Source organism: Diorhabda sublineata, chromosome 9, assembly GCF_026230105.1.
Source record: "Diorhabda sublineata isolate icDioSubl1.1 chromosome 9, icDioSubl1.1, whole genome shotgun sequence".
In the NCBI taxonomy this organism is placed as follows: domain Eukaryota; kingdom Metazoa; phylum Arthropoda; class Insecta; order Coleoptera; family Chrysomelidae; genus Diorhabda; species Diorhabda sublineata.
Genome location: NC_079482.1, coordinates 13,897,888 through 13,918,944, shown reverse-complemented (window position 1 = coordinate 13,918,944; position 21,057 = coordinate 13,897,888). Strand labels below are relative to the sequence as shown.

Sequence of the window (21,057 nt, the reverse complement as noted above, 5' to 3'; positions counted from 1 at the left end):
GCTCGAATATCTAGTTATTGAATTGAATGTAGGTCAATTTTGAGGTTAAGAAAAAATACCTGAGAACCATTTTATGGAGAATTTTGTGCTCAACAGTTTTGGCTCCTGCACTTTTCTAAGAATGTCACGTAGTTTTAGAATTATTCGCGATTCAAAATATTTTTGAGCGTTCAAACCCATTTTATAATGGAGGAAAATAGGAAAAAATTGTAACCTTTTTTTATACAGAATGTTGTGCTTCACATTTTTGGTCCCGGCAGTTTGTGTCGAAATCCTCATAGTTTACGAGTTACCCGCAATTCGAAATGTTTTTGAGTACATGAATCCATTTTACGGTGAAAATAGGAAAAAGTTAGGAAAAACTGCTTGAGAACCAATCTGTAGAGAATTTTGTGCTGTTCATTTTTTGCTCCAGCACTTTTTTTTCGAATTCCTCGAAGTTTGGAGTATATAAACCCATTTTGAGGTGAAAATTTTGAGGTTAAGAACAAATACTTGGGACACTTTTGTAGAGGATTTTGTTACGGCAGTTTTTTAGACTTATTCAGTATCACAAAACCTCCCTGAATCTAGAAAATTAAAACCACCCAATTTAATTTAATTTGCCTATACTATTCTTTTATTAAAAGAAGACAATAACTTTATTAAAAGTACTTTATTAATGGCGCATTATGCACATGTGTTTCTGTCAGATGTGTCGTTAATAAAGTCACTTTAATCAAAATTGCCGTTTCTATAATTCCATAACTACCAAGAAAATCAAAAATATAATGAATGAGAAATATATGAATAATAGGAATATATGGCTCAGAAGCAAGTGACAACGTTACAACTCACAAAGTTTACCACAGATTGATAGAGCTTCCAAAAATTGATTATTTCCTAACGAAACGTCGAATACTTTCATGACCATGTTAACAGATGTCTTCTTAATGGTTTTAAGAATAAAAAAACCAAAAAAGTTTTTCTTCATTACATAAACATCATGGGAAAAATATTCTACAATAACGTTATAATCAGACCCATTATGAATCCTGTTTTCAGACTTAATTTGTTGCGATTTCATTGATCCGCTCACCGGATAATCTATAATAACGAACAGCATTAGGCGGTAGTACAAAGTAAAAGCCGAATTCAACTGGCAGGCGCTGAAAAGATACGTAGTCGGAAATTACTTATGATAAACACATAAAAAATGTCTTACAACACATGGAATAATAGAATCAATAGTAACACTTTTTATGTAGTGAAAATAGTATTATATCATTTTATCAACTTTGTTGGTTGAGGAAATGTAGTTAGTTATGAAAAATTATAAGAAAATATTCGATTTTTATCAATCCAAATCGCAAATACCGAATGCTTCGATCATTATAAGACAATCCTACAAACTTAATATAAATGCAGACTTAAAGGGATATAATAATAATGTCCTAACAGTTTTACAAATCATTTGTATAGAATGATCCCAGATAGTAACTTGGTGAATTTGATAACTCAATAGTAAAAGAGATTGTGTGAGTTGATTTATTTAGACATAACAAATAATGTAATAATCTTAGACATTAAATTCAATGATATGGTTAATATAAAATACAAGTAAAGTTCTAAATTGTTACTCAGAAGTTTCAACACTCATTTGCCATTCAATAGGTAATTTTAATTTTGTAATGTAATACGAATAATTTTTAGACACATTAGGATTGCTTCAATTAAATTTCACTGCTCATGAAAGCTTCATACTATTGTTCGTTAAAACTAACGAAAGTTTCTGAAATCTGAATAAAATATAAATCATTTTTGTAAACAATTGGTCGCGTGATCTAATTTTTCTTCCTTCAACACGACAATACAAGGCACATCGTTTAAAACAAAACTTGGAAAAAAAAATAAATGAGTTGAGCTACAACCTCGCAAACCATATTCGCCTGCAATCGCACACTCGGATTTCTTGGTGGCAAAAAATTTGGAAATTTAGATATCCAAAGCGATATATTTTACTCAAAAATAAATTGATTATCATCAGTATTGAAAATTTCCAAACTAGAAAGTTCTAACAATATTGATCTAAAATAAAAATTTATTCGTTCCATAATTTAAAATAGCAATATTACTTTCCCATTTGAAGGTTATGAGTGAATACGGATTTGAAAACATTGAGAATAACAGCATTCGAAATAGTTGTTTAAAAAATAGATTTATCATAAAAAACAACTTTATTTAATTTCATGCAGGCACTGATTCAATAAAAAATGTAGCATGAAAAGAAATTTCAATTCGCAAATACAGACATATTCATTCAATCAACACAAAAAGTAGACTAAATCGACCCTAGTTGATTTCCTACAATCAATAGATAACGCGCAGTTAATTTCTGAGAAAAACCGGTTTTGATAATTTCTAGAGTATTCGATCGGGAAATAGAGAGTATCGAGAACAATGTATGATATTATACGAAGGAGGAATAATAAATTGGTAAGTTTTTGAACTACTCAATAACTGGAAGGGTAATAATACTTCCGTCAAAAAACATTTCCATTTAGAGTCCTGTCATAATCTAAGCATGTTCTGTATTTGACACCAACTAATAGTAGAGATCATGATTTCAGAAGAAAATAAAAAATTGATTTTCGTGTGTTCTTTAATCGTTTTGCAGAATATAAGCATCAATCAAACCAAAGCTATGTTTGATGGGAAATAGTGAAGCAACTTCGTAGCTATATATGTTGTTGTTCAACCACAATAGTGACGGGTTTTCGTTTCGTAACCGTAGACCAAACATGGATCCACCACAAGACCCGGAGATCAATTAGCATTCAAAATCAGTGCAGCGTGTTTTGCGAGGTCAAAGATTTTTGTTAATTCTCCCTACAAGCTAGTATCGCTGGAGGTTCATTCTTTATTTCTTGCTATTTATAATAATATGGTGAATTATTGATTAATTATTGTATTAACTCTTCAGAAAATGTCGAATTATAAAAACGTTTTCGGATGTGATTGCGTTATGGGTTTTGTTAATTCGTTTCACGTAAAATGTGTTATTAAAATGTGTGATTGTTCACATGATTTATCTTTCTAAAATCCATGTGCATAAAATTTTTCATTTCTCCTAGTAATAAACTACACGTTAAATCCTATATGAAATGAGAATTTTACCCGTCAGTACTCGTACTCGTAACAGTAACTACACAGATGGCATTTTGTTCAAAAACTTAAATTATTATTATTCTTACCCATCTTTTGTGTTTATTGTGGTATTATTAATAATGTATCGTATTGATTAAAAATTATTTGATATATTTCAATAGAAAATTTTTCTTCTAGCTCCACACATAATCTACACGTGTCCACTTTGTCACACAACATATTTAAAGACAGTGTCATTAATTCTTCTTTTCTTTTCTACCTTCTTTGGTAGTAAAGTTCATAATCAAAGTTCTAAATGTGTACCGAAGGAAGAACTGAGAGGCAAGGATGAGAAAAAGAGGTTATTAGAGGCTACACGGTTAATCCAGCTGTAAAGGTGTACATCATCAAATGTTCTGTTTACAAGACAGATAGATTTCCCTTGTGGGAGAAGGTTCCATTGCAATAACATTTCAACATAAAGCGTATTCTAGTTTTACCTCCACTCTACTTGATACAAGCAAGAAACTGTAATATTTTGTGTCTATTTTCATTTAATAAGCATAGTTGTAATTTTAAAACTTTAGAATAATATCAGGTTTTCAAAACGATATGGAATTTTTACAAATAATTAGGATGTTACTAGAAACTGCGAATATTTTTAACGGACTTAATGAAATTCCAAACTAAGTGAACAACCCATTCAACATATTAACTACGTATTACATTTTTCTAATTCAAACCAAATCGTATTTTCTTGGGCATTTCTATGAATTTTTTTAAGTATTTCGTATTTTCGTATTTCATATACGAAACACTTTCAAAGTATCGTGTGTGTACGTGAATGATGAATAGATTCACATTTTAATACACGGACAATCAAGATGACAATAACAATAATCCCTTGTGATACATATACAGACGTATTTATGTGGTAATATTATTAGAATCTACCATGAGACTTCCAGTGAGAGATTTATAACCGACCGATGCATCAAAAAAATGACACAGTGGGCGAGCTATTCAGATTTAACAGCTCTTATACCGACGCTAGTAAAATGCGATATGGTATTCACATCCTAAAATGTAATACTCACTAAAGAGTACTAAATATTGACCATCAGATTGTGATTCTTGTCTCATCATTTGCAAGTGTATTAAAATGTCAGGAAGGTACAATATGAGATACTTGATAGGTATCGGGGCGTTAATTTGAACTTTGAGTGTCAGATTGAATATTCACGTTGTTTTATGGTTTCTTTATGCTGAGAGATGATGTCTTTAGCAGGAGAATGTAACAATAACCGTCGAAGATCTGGTAGCAAAAATTGTTGGTTGTCACGCAGTCTGAAAAAGTTGATTCCATACACCACAATAACGTATTAAATTACTGACCAGCGTTACATTCCCCATCTGAGAATTACTCGTATTTACAATTCTTAATCCCATTTGTTGAATAAAAACTCTAACAATTGTGAGTTATAATTTACAGCAAAACATATAATTCTGTTTTATAAAAAGCGAATTTAAATGGAAATTGTTTTTAATTTGTACATTGAAACTTAAATGTCGACAACTAAAAAAGAAAGCTTTTATGTACGCAGAAGTAAGGAATCCATTATTTCGGTTATAGTACATAATTATCGAAAATTCTGAGTTATAAAACTTGGCATTCTTCACTCGTCTTCGAATAGTAAGTAGATTTTTGTAAATAGAATCAGAGATTTGTGATAAATACTGTGAAAAGTCACTTAATTCTCTATTTAAAAACGTCAATTTTAATATGAAAATGAAATCGTATGATTACCAAAATTCTGTTTGATAAATGGAAAATTTAAATGAAAATTGCTTTTAATTCCGATATTGAAAACTAAATGTCGACAACTATAAAACAAAGCCTTCATACAAATACACAGTAGGACACCCAAAAGTAATGAATCCATTATTTTTATTTTTATAGTTTATATCCGTAGATCCCAAAAATGTCCTGTTGCCCTGTTGGTTTGACGAAAAACTTTGTAACGGCTATAGATAAAGAAGGTGATTAATTAAAATACCTTAAAAAAGTCTTTCCCCAAGTGAGTGATGCCAAATTAAAGGAAGGTATTTTTTTGGGCCACAAATAATAAAATTGCTGGACGATGACAATTTTGCAAAAAAGCTCTCCAGACAGGAACTTAGTATATGGAAGGCATTTGTTAGTGTAGTGAGGGGATTTTTGGGCAATAACATGGATCCAAACTAACAACAGTTAGTTGATGAACTTCTAGACGCATACAAATCCCTAGGTGCTTGATTGTTATTGAAAATTCATTTACTCCATTCCCATCTGACATTTTTTCCCGAAAATTTGGGAGCTGTCAGTTATGAGCAAGGTGAAAGTTTCCACCAAGATATTAGAACAATGGAAATTTGGTATCAAGGACGATGGGATTCGGCCATGATGGGTTATTACTGTTGGTTTTTAAAAAAAGAAAGTGCAACCTCTCATAAAAGGAAAAAATAGAGCTAATTGATATTTAAATTGATTTTTTTTAAGTTTTTGTTTTTAATAGATGTGAGACATGTTTATTAGATGTAAACTATAAATATTGTCAATAGTGTGAAAGAACACTCAATTCTCTATTTAAATCATCAAATTTAATGTAAAATTGAACCGTGTGATTACAGAAATACTTTCAATGCAATTAAAAAACTCGATATTTAGATATTCTTAATTTAAAAAGTGGAAAATAAACAGTGAATATCGTTGCAATATATATTTAAAATACCGTAAATGTTATCTAACATTATATAAATTTTCAGTCATGATCGACTTAATCTCCAGCGTTATTCTTCCTTTCCTCTGATCTAAATCCATGGCACCAGTTTTATACACAATACTCTCTGGATATCATAAAAAAATTGATCGTTCAAGATACACTTATTTGAAAATGCGGCTTGACATTCCGTTGGTTGTGTGGAGCTCCATCTTGCTAGAGCCACATATTGAAGTAGTTCTATATAATGATCGCCATTCTAATTGCCTTCAATGAAAAAGGGGCCAATGATATAACTTCCAACAATCAATGTTCAAAAATGAATTGCGTGTGTTTTTATCCCATGCTGTGAATATTTTCCGTTGACCAGTAGCCGATTAGCATGAACGTTAAGTGAAAAAGTGCACACATCAGAAAACATGAAGTCTTCAAATTGGGTGATAATGTTATTCAACATGTCCTTCATTCTATCACAAAAATAAATTCTCCTATCAAAACCGTTTTACATTAGCTCCTGAGTAGGTAACATTTTATAGTGGTGCTTTTTATCTACATTTGTTTACTATCGATGTATAAATAAATAACATTCGATGTAGAGGATGCCTCTCTACTCGATAGGCGCGAAACTGTTGAAAAATTGTCATTTCATGCATTTCAGAATTAAAGAATAAATTTCAAATTATAATAATAATATTAAGTTGCCATATTAACGAAGTATTTTTAATGCATACCGACTGAGAATCTAAGTAGGTATTATAACAAATTTCGGTAACATCATAATTTTATTTCATTCTATGCTAATTGATGCAATAAACGATATAATTTTTGAACAGAATATGAAGAGACCTTCCAAACGATATATCTCAAGCCTATACTTGCCTTTCAAAAACTTGGTGGTTTTACTTGTTATTTGAAGGGAATTGATGCTAAAGATTGTATTTTACTTTGAAGAATTTCAATCTGGAGATTCTGGGATAGGAATAATCATTATCATTTTAGAATTTTGGAACATCATGCAATCATAAAATATTTTTTTCAATAACTGGTAACTCCACTGCTATCACAGTAGACGTTTAAATCACTTACATAGTAGAGGAAAACTATTTTCTTCATAGTCTTTACCCAATGTGTAATAACTTTTCAGCATAAGTGCTTACTTAATATTGTGAATGCTTGATGTATATAGGGTTTCCATAAACGCATCTAATTTGATATAATCATTTATTACAACAATTATATATTGTATATATTATATAAACCAGATTGCAAAAATGAATTAGTTAAAATTCTTTTATATTTTCTATAGTCTTGGACCCACAAGGTATATTTTTTTATTTTGGAAATAACCAAGTCGATAAAGGCAATATGATGAAATTTTTCTCAATCGGGGTGTTTTGAATATACGAAGAATTGAAACATCATGGATCCATGCATATGATCCTGAAACTAAACAACAATCGACTGTATGTGTCTAACCAAATCAAACAGAAGTTGTTTTTTCGGAACAACTGAACATGTCGTCACCGTTCCACTAGAGCAACGTAGAACGGTCAATTCTGATTGGTACACCTGCATTTTGTTGTCAGAAGTGTTAGAAGAAATTTGGGAAAACAATCCCAGAAGACAAATCATTTTCCACTATGACAATGCGAGCTCTTAGTACGTTTTTGAACAGTCATTTTTTTAGAACACAATGATTTCGTTCAAAAATAAATTGCGATGTCAACGTTTTTCTACACCCGAAGCGATTGATGTGTTCAAATCACATGTTTTGGAGGTACCTTACTCGGAATGGGAAAAATGCCTCGACAATTGGTTCAAACCCATACAAAAGTGTGTTGATCTCGATGGAGAATATTATGAAAATCAGTAGAGTCATATTTAATTGTAAATATTTGTTTTTAATTGTCTATCTCAAGCAGCAGACCTCGTAACAGGTAACACAAAACTGTGTATAAATACACACAATATTGTGACAATTGTGGGAAATTAGATACAAATTGATTAAGAAGTTTTACACTTTCATATTCCAATTGATGTATACATGCAATGATTATGCTGAAGGCCAAAATAGATACAACTTGACATCAGTTTCGCGTCGCGTTTGTAACTAAAAAAATCTTATATTATATAATCTCATTTTAAGCTCCCCATAATTAGGGCTGAGAATTACATGTTTCTCTACTACCACCACCATCATCTATCCAAAATTACTTTCTAATCTAAGGCAGCCAAATCAGATGAATATGGCGGCTGAGGCAATAAATAAAGGGGCAATCTCATTGTCGTGAAGAAACAAAAAAAAATCCATTCTTCAACGAATTTTCCTTCGAATACAGTATCGAAACATGTCAGTATATACATGTATATATATATATATATATATATATATATATATATATATATATATATATATATATATATATATATATATATATATATATATATATATGTATATCAAAATCCATTTACACCATATAGTATGGTGTTAAGAAACATGTCAGTGAATCAAGCATAATGTTGGTCATATATACTTTTTCTTTTTTCTAAATATTGAATAAAGATCACACATTTGGAATGGTAGTATTGACCGAAAAAATGGATTTTGCTTTATTCGACGTACATTCCTCGATTGAATTTTTATGTCTGGAACATAATGGTGTACTAAATTTCCATCTACTGTAACATATCCACAGAAAAATTCCCTTGGATTACGTATTAATTAAGGCAGGGTAGATTGTGACCAGCATTGAACAATTGCGGCACTCACCTTGCAGTTAGCGAACTTGTCCATAAATTTTAAAATGGGTGAGTAATAAATACTATGATCGGCGCATTCCAGGGGACCGAGCAATTTTAGGATAACTACGAACTTTTTCTTGGTTTCTTTAATTATTTTTTAAATAAAACATAGAACAACTAAAGTATTTTCCTTTATATGGTTATTGAAGCCAATCTGTCTGTCAAATAGATGGTAATATAATCTCGGTTGCGAAATTGTTGACAACCTGAGATTAGACACTCTTAAGTCAAACTGCCCTCGTATATTTTAGGAACTGTAGACTACCAGCATTGTTTGTAATTATCCTTGCACCTGCAATTATGTAGGGAAGTAACGGATGTTTTTTTATAAAGACAAACAAAAATTTATAGGGTATACAGATTGAAAATTGTGCTAGCCTTAGAGTACTGAAGCAGAAACAAAGCAAGAATCTAAAAAATATCGTTACACGTGAAAGCATGGAACGTTTCCAATATATATCTAATATGTGACTTCCGTATCTATTTTAAATTACAGTTTATTCTATTTTCATAAAGACGGAAAATAAAGAAAATTAATATTTTATAACTTACTTAGAGTTAGCCTCTAAGCTCAAAAATCAATTTTTCGTGTAAACAAAGTAATAAGTCTCTCAACGAACTATTATTACAGTGGTTTTCATCCACTCCTACATACGTAGTAAATTCCGATTCTAATAATTTAATATATAAATTATTCATGTATAGTTAAAAACCATTACACATACTCTTACATTTATTGTGAAATTCGATAGTTACCATCGGAAATAGTCTTTTTTATTACCTGTAATAATTTTCTGAAAACCTTGGTACAACTAAAGACATCATTCATTGGGATTATTACCGGTCATTTTATTACCAACCTAGAACGATGAAATGAATTATTTTTGATGTGCAATGAAAAACTAGTGACATTTTAACAGTTGTGTGCGTTTGTACTGCATTTCTTTATTTCTTTAGAACAAGCCTTAAACAGTCAATGAATATTCAATTGCAATGATGTATTAAATTGTGACTACACAAGTAATTTAAATTGTAACTTCTGGAAAAGTTACTGATACTCATACGTAACAAACTCTTTGCTGTTACTTTACTATTACAGCAATACAGTGTAGTGGTGGCAGTAAACAGTTCAATCTTCGTAATATGTTCATTCATTATGAATTCCAAAAATTCAATCCTAGGAGCATAGACTATATTTAATAATGATTTCTGTTGTCTTAGGTCCCTTATATAAGAGTGTTGCTAATTAAGGTTTGAGATATGGCAACACAGATCTGAATATGTCTGATATTGCCATATTAAAATTTGGCGTTTTTAATGATGAACGTACTCAGACTGTGTTGTCATACGAGTGCTATTTGAGTTGTTACTTGGAACATTAATCTTTGTCAAAAAATGAAATTAACCTTTTCATACGATGATTCGCTACAAAATTAATTTCGTGAAATTCGTCCTTAATCGATTGTTTTGTCAGAAAACATCGATGCTGTGCGTAAACTGATATTGCATAACATACCGTGAGATTATGGCATATTTGGGCATTAGTTCCACTCACATATATTCAATATTGCATGAACATTTTGCTTTGCAGAAGATTTGTTCGCGTTGGATACCGCATACTTTGACACTCGATAAAAAAAAATTCGTGGAAATTTGTGGAAAGGAATGATGAAAACATAGAATCGGGGTTCTTCAACAGACGTCTATAAAATCATGACAGGCGACGAATTATAGATATGTGCCTGTGAACCCGAAACTAAGCAGACTGTATGAGTCTTCCAATACAAGCCAAATCCAGTAAAAGCTGCTTGCCTACGAAGCACTTCGAAGCAAATTGTTGCCTATTTATTCGAAATAACGGTCACCATAGTTCCATTAGAGCAGCGTAGAATGGTCAATTCTGAATGATACTTCAGCATTTGTTCATCAGAAGTATTAAAAAAATCAGGGAAACCAATCGCAGAAGACGAAGCATTCTCCATCACGACAATGCGAGCTCTCACACATCAATTCAAACAAAAACGTTTTTGAACAGTTGAAACATCGAATTGATGAGTTATCCGACGTACTTTGTTTGAAACGCTATTATTTCTTTTGATTCCCATAGATCAAAAATAAATTAGCAGGTTAACGTTTTTCTACACCAGAAAAAGCGGTTCAAATCACATATTTTGGAGGTACCCCAATCGAAATGGAAGAATGCTTCGACAATTGGTTTAAACGCATGCGAAAGTGTATTGATCTTAAAGAATATTATTATGAAAAGCATTAATAATATATATTAATAATAATATTTGTAGCTGCTCTTTTATATTTGAAATAAATTTATTTTTTAGTGAGACCACATGGTCCCAATTAAAACCAGTAAAGAGATATTTAAATTAGATTATATGAGCTAGTGCTTAAAGGCATTTATACTTTGACCTATTGATATATTGCATACTCGGACTGTTAACCAGTCATATGAAAGTTATAGTTATGATTATCTTAAGCTAGGTAATTTTTGGTGACAATAGTTCACATAGTAGTCATAATAGATGCGGAACTAAGATTCGAAGCTAATGTATAAATGAGAACTTCAGATTGTTCAATAACAATTTGATTGGAGATCATTTGAGTTAAAAGTATCGATCTTTTCACTAATTTCTTACAATATTGCAAGATATAGAATGGTTTGGTAACAAAAGATTGTGCGCAATACAAATTACTTCACAGTTTCATTGATAAACATGTGAAGTTGGTAAACTTTTTATTTCAATTGTAATGAACTGTATTGTAACCCTTTTCAATGTAGTATATCATAAAGTATTTGGCATTTTACAATAGGAATGTATCTGCAGTTGCTGCAACATTCTTGAAAAATTCGCATTTTCGTTATTCACGGTGCTTACGACCTACACAATAAAACACTTTATGACAATAATTGCACTTACCCACTTGCCACTCTCGTCTCTTTAGCACTGAGCCCCTTGTAATATATCCTTGTTTCAACTTCACCATCTGTAAGTACATTTGTCGACACAAAATTAGTAATTTCTCGAGGCGATGTTTCGGCCACTAAACACGCCACAGTTGTTAGAGCTAAAGCACAAACTATCGCCACCAGGAGGTGGCTAATACACCTGGGGCGTTTTCTTTTGAGGCACCGCATTCACTATGAGGGTGGTGGGTTAGAAGGAATTTTGTTATATTACTTTGTATGAAGGTGTTATTTTTGGAGAAGCAGTTTCATCTGAAAATAAAAATACCATATTAATTTATCATCAAGAATTTGATGACAAGTATATTACTTCCAATAAACAATGTTCTCATTGTCTTTAAAGAAATATGGCTAGGGAATCAAGAGAGAAACAATCATATTAAATAATTTCTGGATTTTTGCTTTTTAGCAATATGATATCCAAATTTAAAGACTGCTAAAATAATATCATCCATTTATATTTACTAAAATCTACAAAACTGAGTATATTCTTACGAAAACTAAATAGTAAAAGAAGATATTGTTGGTTATTGTGCGTTATTATACTTGAGTTAAAATACAAATACAAAATTAGTATTATGTCATTGATCACCAGAGATAGATTTGTGGATTGTTCGTCGTGTTAGCTGTATGTCATGCGTGTGTGTCACATGTGGGTAGAAGGGAATAGAAAAACCCGAAGAGAAAACCACTTTCGTAACTTCTAAAATGGTGCAGAGAACGACGGCACTGGGAAGCAGAATGGCATAATATTGTTTTCAACGACAAATTTTGATTTAATTTAGAAACCTATAACGTTTCTAATAAGGTAAGACGCCAGAGTGACATGATACTGGGCTATTAAAGTATTTATTTGCAGAGCTATTGCTTCTAGTACCTAATCACCATTTTATTCGAGACAATATGACAACTGTACGTTATTTTAATGAGGTGCCACAATCCTCTATACTACCTTATCCAAATTAAGTCTACAAATCCTTATTCAACAAGACAACGTATGTCCACATAACCACAACGAACTAAATTTCTCAAATAAGCACTACGGTCCCCAGATTTGAATAGAGACTTTTCCATCTTCACCATCCTCCACAGTTATTCCGATAAGCTATAATTATTTGGAACGAGGTTCTACAACCACATATCGGCCATCTCCTTTGATCCGTGTTCAGATATCTGCAGGAGTGAATTGAGCTACGGCGTCACCAAATATAGTAATCTTTTTCTGAGTACATGATAACAAAATTTCTTACAAGTATTATCATTTGATTTTTTATGTAAGGCACATATTAACAAAAAAATAAAGGTCAATATAATTCCTTCTTTCCTTATGGGTCTTACGTTAAGGCCAAGAGTATATTATTCATACATTACTATAAATTTGTAATATGCTTGGATATTAATCTTATCTATTGCTATTGTTAGAATTTATGTGAAATAATCAAAGAGCTAATATAATTCAAAAGCATTAAATGACTTTTCGATAAAACAAGTTCCTTGTCTTCAACTTACTTTCAAGAGAGTAGGATATGAAAAACAAATTGCAAATGAGTAACGATTCACTCGGACAAAAAAAGTGATTTTCAAGAATGAGATCGATGGCAGAGTCATTAAGAATGAACAATCTCTGAGCTGTAGATTTTAGACCTCAAAATATGACGATTCTGCTCAATATGCCTTATGCAAATATTGCTAGTTTCCGAGATACGGGGTGTTCAAAGTTTAAATTTAAATTTTGATTTTCGTGATAATTTTTTATGTTTTCACAATTTCTCTTTGAAAACTGGCAATTTTACGTTTTTTCGCATGAGTTACAGATACATTTGTTTGTGTTAATTAAATGAAAGTAAACTTTTTTGGGCTAAACTTACAATTGAAATAATGAAAAACACAAACAAATTTACTTCTCTTTGATTCGTGTAACTCAATCGGTTATCGAGTTATTTGCTTCTAAAAAGTTCAATAAATTTTATTTTTTTCATAAAAAATGATTCCTTAAATATGTAACAATAACAAATATGTAAACAAAAATAAAAAACTTCAAAGCAAATGCTCAAAATGCCCACCATTCACTTCAATACACTTTATGATCCGATTTCGTAAAGATCTCTTAATATCAAATGATCCTTGTCTATTATTTTATTACATCCGCGGTTTCTTCTATTTTCCGTCGCAGTTGTGGAAGAGAAGTAATTTTTTCTTTGTAAACTAATGCCTTCATTTGCGACCAAATTGAAAAATCCGAGGAATTTAAATCAGGGCCTCTTGGTGGCCAAGCAAACTCACTTCCACAACCAATCCATCGATGCAGAAACTGTTCGTTTAAGTATTGACGAACTTGTAAAGAATAATGTGGTGGTGCTCCGTCGTGCAAAACCACATATTTTGTCTTAAAGCAAAAGGTATATCTTGTTCTTGTTCTTGAAGAAAATCTAAATAAAGAGGTCCATTTAAATTGGTTGGCAGTTCAAAAGGACCTATTAAATAGCCACATATTACACCACACCAAATGTTAACCTTAAACTCGTGCTGAAAATGTGTTTTCCCCATAGCATGTAGATTTTCAGAATCCTACAAATTATTATTTTTATAATTAAATATTCCTCGTCTGGTAAATATTGCCTCATCAGTAAAAAGAATTGTATCCAGAAAATCTGGGTTAACATTTTGTTTATCTTGCAAAAAATGGGCAAATTGTAGACGCTTAGGTAAATCTTGAGGTAATAAATTCTGAACAGGAGTTTAATGAAATGGATGCAATTTTTCCCTCTTCAGTATTCTAAAATAGATGTTTGACTTATACCTGTTTGCAGACTTAATTGGCGAGTACTGATATCTGGATTCTCCGTAACACAAATTAAAATTTCATCTTCTTCATCGGCAGTGATTTTTTTTGTAGCACCGTGCTCAGTTTTAGAGCGTAAAGACCCTGTTTCAGGCATTATTTGATAAATAACTATTACACTTGTTAATTACTAAATTGTTAATAAATGGTATACTAATGTGTTACTTATTCTTATTATTATCCAATTTTTGATTCTATACAAACTGTCTAAAAGTGACACCAGCCTACTTGAAAAGAAAACGAAAAATTAAACCACGGCTTAATCCACGAATGTGATTTTGATATTAAGAGATCTTTACGAAAGCGGATCAAGTGTATTGAAGTAAATGATGGGCATTTTGAGCATTTGCTTTGAAGTTTTTTATTTTTGTTTACAAATTTGTTATTGTTACAAATTGAGGGAATAATAAAATTTTCTTATGAAAAAATTAAAATTTATTGAGCTTTTTAGAAGCAAATAACTCGATAACCGATTGAGTTACACGAATCAAAAAAGAGTAACTTTTTTTGTAGAATTTAACGCTCTTTAATATTTTTTTATTATTTTAGTTGTAAGTTTGTTCCAAAAAAAGTTTACTTTGATTTAATTAACACAAACAAGTGTAACTAGCGCCCTCTATTAGCAATGTTTAATTAGAGTGCAAATTATGATTCCTCAAAATTTAAATTTAAACTCTGAACACCCTGTATCTCGGAAACTAGCTATATTTGCATAAGGCATGTTGACCTAAAATCAAGAGCATTTAGGAGAATAAATAAAATATTTTATATCACCAGTTTCGTTATTCAATAGTCATACCTCTATAAGTGAAAATAGGATAAGGAATATGCATGAAGAATGTTTTATAAAATGAATATTTCTATAAGTTATGATTGGTTTTTTTAGAAAACAGAAATTGAAATATCGTCATGTTTCATTGGGGCAAGTTATTGACGCTTCCTCACGAAATCATACCAATATAACGACCATTCAATCCTTGCAGTAATCAGTAATCAATAATATCCCAACTTCTGTTGAGAAAAAAGGGTGATAATAAGTACGTTGTGGTCTACATGCTAAGAATTCGAAAAATTTGTTGGAAAACGCAGGCTTCTGCACCTATGAGGCTTTAATCGATTAAATATAATCCCTTCCCAAGTCCTAGAACTGTTCTTGGTACAACAAACTGAACTTGGCCGAAGATACTTTCTAATTAATAAATAATTTACATACTGATATCTTAATAATTTATCACGACTTTATTATTGACTTATCAAAATATTGATTCAATTTATGAAAAATATCAATTAAATAAATCAAATCCATCATGTTTTAATGAAAATGGGAGTGATCATGTGTTGCACTAATGCATTAATAGAAAAACTACCGCATCAATTATTTATAATTGGGCGAACTAAAGGCGGAATAAAAATCAAATAAACATTTAACAATCGAAATCGAAAAGATAATAACCGAATAATATGTCAAGACTAGAAAATATTGCTTATAAAACATAAAAATGCTAAGAAATAATAATTGTAAATTACCTATACCCCAAGCAATTTTTATTTCATCGATTTTACTTGTAAATTTTTGAAAAATCGGTCCTGTAGTAAATATAGAGAAATATTTCTTATTCCTATAGTAGATACAACATATAGTCAGAACACACCAATATCCAAAAAAAAAGGAATGTATTAGGGACTCTTTTGGTACCAATTCGGCAGCCATACAACCCCTTAGTAATAAAATTGCTATTTGTTTATTTTAAATTGTGCCATCATAAACCAACACACGCTATAACATCAATGCTCTGGTAGTTAACACTCTATACCTACATCCGTAACAGAAATGATTTTGGGAATAGACGACCACACACCAACACTCAAAGTTTTTACGGAAATTAATTGATAATGTCGCGCTAGGTATAAGTATAAAATTGAGATTACACTTGGGTTTAATAATAGTATCATTATTAAATCCAAAGATTGTTTATGAAAATTGGTTTCTGGGCAAAACTTTCTATAATATATTACTACTTTGTGTTCGATTAAAGGGAATTAAACAGTAATTAAATATTTCAAAAGTTGGTTTTCGATGATTACTTTAAAAAAATAATTGATATTGTGCTTATTCGAAAAATTCATTCAGTTCCTCCAGTATAAAAGTCATGGCTTGTTTTGGCCGAAAACTTTCGGAATGATTTTTTAGAAACGCTTCTAGCTTCTTTTTCCAAATGTGTGCAGATGAATTTTAGGGTACTTATTAGCATCGAGTACAAAGTCCTTAGTAAGTACAAGTTGTACTTTATGTATAATTCAACAAAATAAATATACATAACAAATTTACCTTCAATGAAATTCTTGTATGCGGCATTATACTTTGTAGAAATTTTGTCTGTTGTGTTTGTGGCTAACTCCAAGATGTTAGCATTTCGACATTATCAAAAGGACTAGTACCAGTCTTAGTATTTAACTTATACACGAAAAATAGAACTTAAGCTTCAGTCTCTGCAGACGATAATTTTGTTATCGAAACAGTGTAATTGTAAGTGTAATGTAGTGGTAATGTAAAAAGTCTCTTCAGTATGAATACCACCAATGGTTTCCGAAATTCCAACTTAGTTACAAAAATAAGTAGTTAACTCAATCCCTTTTATGCATTAGTAATAATTTGTTTTTAAAAAATTTTATTAAAAAATATATTTCAAAATTATCAGGTGCATTGATGTTTTTTAGGATTCATTAGTGGAAAGCCACTTGATATTTTGTTCATGTTTATGAAAAATTTAACTCTCATACATATAATCTAAAAGCGAACAAGTTCAGGATTTGGAATTGAGGTGAACCAGTAAAGACAAGAAATGAGGGTAAGTGTTAACACTTTACATTCAAGTATTCATTAGTAAAAACGTATTTATTTTTCATATATTATTCACGATCAATGTTATTTTTTCTCTTGAATCTCCTTAACTTTGTACTCTGCTTAGTGTCAACAAAATATTGTTAGCAGAAACCAAAGTCTATAGCCATAGACTTTCCTGAATATTCTCGAATGTTCTCAGCACATAATGAGAAAATTAGTGTTCACACTAACGTATTACTGATAATGATAAAGGGCAAATTACTCAGAGAATAAAAATAAACTTACAACCTGAACAAACTATTTCACAAAATTACTATTCAATAATTTTGCAGTATTTTCTTCAAATTTAGACTTGAATATTCTAATTTTCATCTAAATCATACAATATCTTTTGAGATAATTAGATAAAATAATGTTTTTATGATAAGTTCGACATTTGAAAAACTAATGATATTTTTCTTCTACAAGAGTTAATTTTCATGCTGGGAATCTTTCTCCTCTGCGAGATGACTTGACTCGAGCGCAGAGAGATTTAATATATAAGGGGTTAAACAATAGATTTATTAAGTAAAATTTCAAGTGATCTTAAACATCAATTAATTTTACACCAAAGAGTTACTCTTGATAAAACTCGATACTGTTTAACGTTTTCGGAATATTTTGATTTGAAAATTATGAAGTAATAACCGATGCTTGTATGAATAGATGAGAATAAATGTATTAATTGAACGAAAAAAACAAGATGAAAATTTAAGAAAAGGCTAATATCATATAACAGAATTCGATTAGAGTGGGTGTTCATAATGTCCTCAGTTTTCACGGCTACACAAGTCAATTCTTCTTTTTAAAGAATCCATTAATGTTCTAAACGGTTGAGAGTCATAAGGTCATTAAACTGACGTTGAATTCTTAAGGTAAATTTATTTCTGTAGCATAAACTTTTCCTTTAATATACGACCAAATTGTGTAATCCAAGGAATAAACATCGTGTGACCGAGGAGGCCAAATAATCAGAGCTTCTGAACCTCCACCAATCCATCGATTCGGAAAATGGTTACAAACCAAATAAGATACCTTCTATCAAAGTGCGGTGGAGCTCCATCGTGCATAAAAAATAGATATTTTCGCTCGTTTAGCATGAAATCTAATATCTCGAATAAGTGATTGCTTAAAAAATCCAGGTATATATATTAATTTGTTACCTAAATATTAACTTTAAATGAGTGTTGGTAATGTGATACCCTTTTGATATGTGGGTTCTTATCCCACCAGTAGTGTGCATTATGGGAGTTAAACATATCTGTCGTATAAAAGTCATCTCGTCCATTTTAAAAAATTTGGATTGAGGGCTCTGTCCTTTCTTGCAATGTTTGACAAAAATTCACTCTAATCGGTATATCGACTGGCAAGAGCTCTTGGACTTGTCAGGGATGACAAGGATGTAGCTGTTGCTCTTTAAGTATCCTCCAAGTACTTGAAGAAGAAGTATTGGATTTTGATCAACTAAATTTTTCCTTTCCTTATTAATGGTTCTTGTTTTGGTTTTGGCCTACTATAATACAATTTTTAGGTCTAAATTTCCCAGTTTCTCGACAACGTCGTTCAATGGCTCTTAATAAATTTTTACTTGGTGAGTTTCTTCGAGAAAAGTTTTCTACATAACGCGTAACAACTGCACTAGAGTTTTATAAAGACTCGCATAAGGTTAATAACATATCAGTGTAATCAAAATTTAAGGTTAAATAATTATGGGTACTCAGCTATGGGGGGGGGGTTTAGTATTAAAAAAACAACAGTTTGAGTCCTAGAATACATGATCATCAAATTGTTGTTTGTATTATAATGAGGCCTCCGATAGCCCAGTTCCCATACTTATTTAGCTTTGAAAACAAGATATTATACTGATTAAACTGGATTTTTGTGAAACTTCACATGAAATTAAAGCCTCAATCCCAATGTATCCGTTTTATATTAATAATAATTAATAACTTTATCAATACTTTATATCAGCATCGGTTATTGCTTCATAATTTTCAAATCAAAATATTCCGAAAATAGTACACAGTATAGAGTTTTATCAACAGTACCTTTTTGGTGTAAAATTAAAATATGTTCAAATTCACTTAAAATTATGCTCAATAAATATAATTTTGAAAAAGTTATGCTCAATACTACTTAGTAAGAACCGTGTAACTAGCACCCTTATGAGAGTCAAACAAATTCATTGGATGTATAACTTTCTAAGACATATTCGTATGAAATTTCAATACAATATTGCCGGTAGTTGCAGAAAAATCGTGAGAAATGTGTATAATTTATCTTGAATATGGATGGCGTTAAATTTTCTGATAATGCCCAATATTCTACACACTTAGTATAATGTTTTGATTTCTTCTCAACTGCAACTACTTCTCAACTATGTTAATACTAACACATTTTAAATAATTATAATAATAATTTAACATTCGGATTCTATAATGTTTATAATTATATATTATCTATAAACCTGATAATAACTGATAACAATAATTATTATGCACAAGATCAATCTACTCGTTAAAAACCTCACTAATATGTCAACTTAAAATAATTTCGCTTTCCTTTATTTATGTGTATCAGTGTCCAACGATTAAATTATTTCATATGCTAGGCTATAAAATATCTAAGAGTTTAATAAATCAGACACTACTCGGTTTGATACTGGCTGATGTCTATTTCGTAGTGTAGCATTGTGAAAAGATGTTAAAATCGTTAGAAAGTAATGACCAATGAAAACTTTTAATGTTTTCATTTCATATACATAATTCTAATGCTTTATTTTATATTCGAAATCTTTCATGCTTAATATATTGCACAAAATGGTACAAAGAACAAGTAAGTTCGCCTTACACCTTTAAGTTGTGTAGGTAGAATTCTTTTTGAATAAGACATTTCCGTCCTATCTATCGGATTTAACGTAATAAAATACATTGGAAAATCTAATTATGCTAGGTCTAGGAGAGCTGTTAAAATAATATCTATGATTACGCTCAATGAAATACAAATTAACGTGAATCTGTTATCAATGAATTGGTGAAACTTCTAGTTATATTTCGTAGTATTTTTTATCTGTTTTATCAGAACCGCCGAATAATATAAAAATACTAGTTGAGCTCTGCTTAAAAATAATTTATCGTTAGTCATATAAAAACTTGTGTGTGGCCACCTTATACGATGTAACCTTGAGATGTCGACGATAATGAGCAGGAGCAGCGACAGAGCCTTTATTATAGTTTATTACAAAATATACACATTAATAAAATCATATTTATGTTAGGCAAACATTCAACACTTTTTGATCATTGTGACATAAATTTCAGCAGCAGATATATTTGTGACAGATAGTAGTTTTTGAAGATATAATATGATTTATTTTTGGAACGAAATGGAAAATTATATATTATCTTCTAGTGTTGGCACTGGATAAGGTACAATGATTTGATGGAATACTTCATGTAATCCAAACACTCTTACATGCGAACAGATTATAAGCTACAATTGAAAACTGAAAACCAGCGTCGGATTTAGGGAAGGTCAAGGAAGGGCTGAAGCCCCAGGCTATGAGAAAATTACTAATTTGATCATTTATTTTGAAAGTAATTTTGGATCGGTAGCAAAATCTGATATTTTACCAACATTTTTTGGAAATATTACGTTAGGGCTA

General features: G+C 30.8%; 1 protein-coding gene across 2 annotated transcripts in view; it reads right to left on the bottom strand.

The window, feature by feature from the left end:
* Positions 1-21,057, bottom strand: part of LOC130448791 (uncharacterized) — a 246,993-nt gene that overhangs the window by 211,914 nt on the left and 14,022 nt on the right. For both annotated transcript variants that reach the window (XM_056786302.1, XM_056786303.1), the window contains exon 2: positions 11,621-11,919. In XM_056786302.1, coding sequence (XP_056642280.1) covers positions 11,621-11,838 — 218 coding nt within the window. In that variant the 5' untranslated portion in view covers positions 11,839-11,919. The remainder of the gene's footprint in view (positions 1-11,620; positions 11,920-21,057) is intronic.